We start from the raw sequence: 3,180 nt of genomic DNA, 5'->3' as shown, positions 1-3,180 counted from the left end.
CGTGATGACTGTAAAACAGAAGAATCTCGTTTTAGCAAAGAGCCAAGGGACAGCACATAAAGCAGGCAGCGGGGAGATAAAGCAGCGAGCGAGGGAGCGTGGCTGATGGAGGCACACGCGCGGTGCCCGGCTGGAGGAATGTCATGGTTTCACTTGTGATTGGCTGGGGAATGGAGGAGTCAGTTTTCACGGGGGCTGATCAAAAAGTTCCCTTCTGCTTTCCAGAGTTGCTGTCTGAGCAGAGGCATCGGGAAGAGGCGGCCAGTCGCTCTAACATTCTTCAGGAAAGCTACTTAAATGAAATGAGAAGGCTTCTCTATCCAAGGATATACAGCCAACAACAGACGCCGAGAAGCTGTTTTCCGTCTTTTCGCCCCCAACTCCTACTGGAGTTGAACGGCTCTCACTTCTGGCATGCGTCTCATCTCTCAGGATACTATGTCACAGTATTCTACTAACTTTCTCTTGCTCCCCATACCAGAGTATCCTGTATTAGACTGCGTGCCCAACAAAATCATCAAGCTTGTGGTACTGGGTGGCAGTAGCGTTGGCAAGACAGGTAAGTCCACAGGTATAGTTCCATGCTTTTTCTTGCTGCTGCACTTACCACTTAATTTGCAGCTGCGACCCAAGGCTGCGAAAACTCGTTAACTGTTGCAGCTTGAACATTTTAAGTTTGTTTGGGGGTTTTATTTTTGGAAAACGCGCTGAATAATTTTGAGGCAGATCTGCTGTAGGTCTGTGTGAGCGGCCAAGGTGAGGTGGCAGTTAAGAGGAGAGGGCACTGTGTTGAGCACCATACTCGCAAATGATTCTACCTGGTCTCGTGCAAATTATTTAACCACGTCTAAATTTCCACACCCCCAAAATTTTATTCTCCTGTTGTAAACGTTTTATGCTCTGCAGACAAATGACAGCGTACAAGATGTGTCTTCCTGTATTATTCTCCAGAGGAGAGGAGAAGAAAAGAGGGTAAAGCGAGCATTATTGCTTTTCAATGTATGGTTCATGATTTCAGAAATTATTAAGGCCAGATCTGTTTTAGTACATCTGAGGTTCCACAGCACTCAGTAAAATGCTTGATTGCTTTCTATTTGAAGCAGCCACGTTTTCATATTATTTTTGAGTAGTTTGTTGAAGATAGCTGCACAGTCAATTTCATTTAAGGGTACTAAAGAGGCAACCCAGTATACACTGTGAGAAAAATTATTATTTTAAGTGAAATCTGTGATAGAGTTGTTTGCAGAATAAACCCTTTTATTCAGCTATTAACTAGATGGTTTTGAAAATGATTAGGAATCTGCTGAGATGAAAGCACTACAGGAATATAAGTTACTGTTGCCATGACAGGATTTTAAGTGTTATAAAGGGATCAAGAAAAAGGAAAATGTTCTAATCCAACAGTATAACAAAGCACCGCAGGTTAAGATGAATAGGGCGGCCCAGGGCGCTGCAGCATGACCCATGTGTGCAGAGCACATGCAGTTTCTTTGCTGGATGTGATTAGATACCACTAATGGGTTTCATGAGGAGGACTGAGGATTTTTAAGGCTGGGAAGAACCATTACATCCATCAGCTTCACTTCTTGTATGACACAGAGGTCTTAATGGTGGTCTTTGGGTTAGTTTCAGTTTATTGGCTTGTTGCTTTTTCTAAATTATTTCAAACCAAAGGTCAGATTCTTATACCTGCAATCACAACAAACACGCCTCCGTATCCTACACTGAATCACCACACTGAATCTAAGGAGTAATTTCAATACAAGTTGCAAAAAACTCTGCATTAGGTATCGCAGCCAACCTCCTGTGAGTGTTGAGAGAAGCATTTGCAGAATAATATGTGAGCAATTCAAGGATTAACTTGGTTTCATATTATACTAACTCTTCCAGTAAGATATTACATGTGTTCTACAAAGATTGATTTTGGTTCACATTAAAGGCCCATATTTTTTTCATTGTTTTACAGCTCTGGTTGTGCGCTTTCTCACAAAGAGATTTATTGGAGACTATGAAGCCAATACTGGTGAGTCTGCTTTCTACTGCAGTACTGCAGATGGCTTGAAAAGAAATCTACTCAATTTTGTGACTGGTGCATATTACAGGAAAGCCAAGCAGTGTTAGATGTCCATAAGGTGCATATTTTCAGTTAATAGCCTCAAGCTATGAAAGCAATAAATCAAAGGCTCATTATTTATGATCCTTTTAGCTATTTTTTTTTCCAACTTGATGGAAAAGGATCAGAATAAAAGGTTTGCTTGGGGACATACCTATACTAAAATGCAGACTCAAGGAACAACTTGCATATCAACTAAACCGCGGAAACCCAACGTTGCTCTCTCTTCAACCCCAGGGAAGCCAGAGGAATTCCAAAGTGCGTAAAAGCCAGTTCAGAACTTTTCCTGCGTACTCCCTTTTTTCAGTGGCTTTTATGACAAGGCAGACTTCCAAATTGAAGTCTTCTTTCCATAAGATAAGCAAAGTGACCATGCAAACGGCTTCTACTGCATTTCTTGTTTAATCCTGACACCTCAGAGGATGCGTCCATGTGAACTGTTTAATTCACAGCCTCTGTTCCAAGAAAGTGCCCGCTGTATTGGTCAGCGCTGTGGAAAGAATCTACATACACTGTGCTCATACCTACTAGCACATCCCACACAGAGGCCATCTCACAGTTCTTGGGTGAAGGAGGACAGGATTCAAAGCAGTGATTGCTTCACTTTGGAGATGCATGCTGAATTTAGAATGATGAGTTAGGAAAGGAGATGGCAGTACAAGACACCTTTGATCTCTGCCTGTCCGATGAAATGCAATCTGAAAGCTCCTCCTTACAGCTCCCTCTCAGTGACCCTAAGCAACCTTGATGGTTGGCTGCACTATTTCTCTTTCTTTTCCTTCACCTCTTCTATGGGAGACTGTATATCAAGTTCGACTTCTGAGCTTTGCATTGAATTGCTGCCAGAGACATTGCTGAGAACCACATGCTTTTCTCATTAAGCTACCAGCCCAACAGCTATGCTGTAGAAGAAACAAATATGCCAGAAATAAGAAACAGGTGGCAGTGCATTTGTGATCATTCAACCATACTTCTCCTTCAGTTGGGTATAAGGCAGAGCACAGTCAGTGTCTGGAAGTACCTGCTCTTTTTTCTCCAATGCATTACAGAGTGAGAATAGTATGTTG

At 42.3% G+C, this 3,180-nt stretch overlaps 1 protein-coding gene across 1 annotated transcript in view; it reads left to right on the top strand.

The window, feature by feature from the left end:
• Nucleotides 1-218: 218 nt before the first annotated feature.
• LOC104623093 (ras-like protein family member 11A-like) overlaps nucleotides 219-3,180 on the top strand; it is an 8,993-nt gene continuing 6,031 nt past the window's right edge. The window contains exons 1-2 of the mRNA XM_010290072.1: nucleotides 219-559; nucleotides 1,967-2,023. Coding sequence (XP_010288374.1) covers nucleotides 415-559; nucleotides 1,967-2,023 — 202 coding nt within the window. The 5' untranslated portion in view covers nucleotides 219-414. The remainder of the gene's footprint in view (nucleotides 560-1,966; nucleotides 2,024-3,180) is intronic.

The sequence above is a fragment of the Phaethon lepturus genome, unplaced genomic scaffold (assembly GCF_000687285.1).
Source record: "Phaethon lepturus isolate BGI_N335 unplaced genomic scaffold, ASM68728v1 scaffold45220, whole genome shotgun sequence".
NCBI lineage: Eukaryota > Metazoa > Chordata > Aves > Phaethontiformes > Phaethontidae > Phaethon > Phaethon lepturus.
Note: the sequence above shows the minus strand (reverse complement) of the source record. Positions and strands in the feature narration are given on the sequence as shown.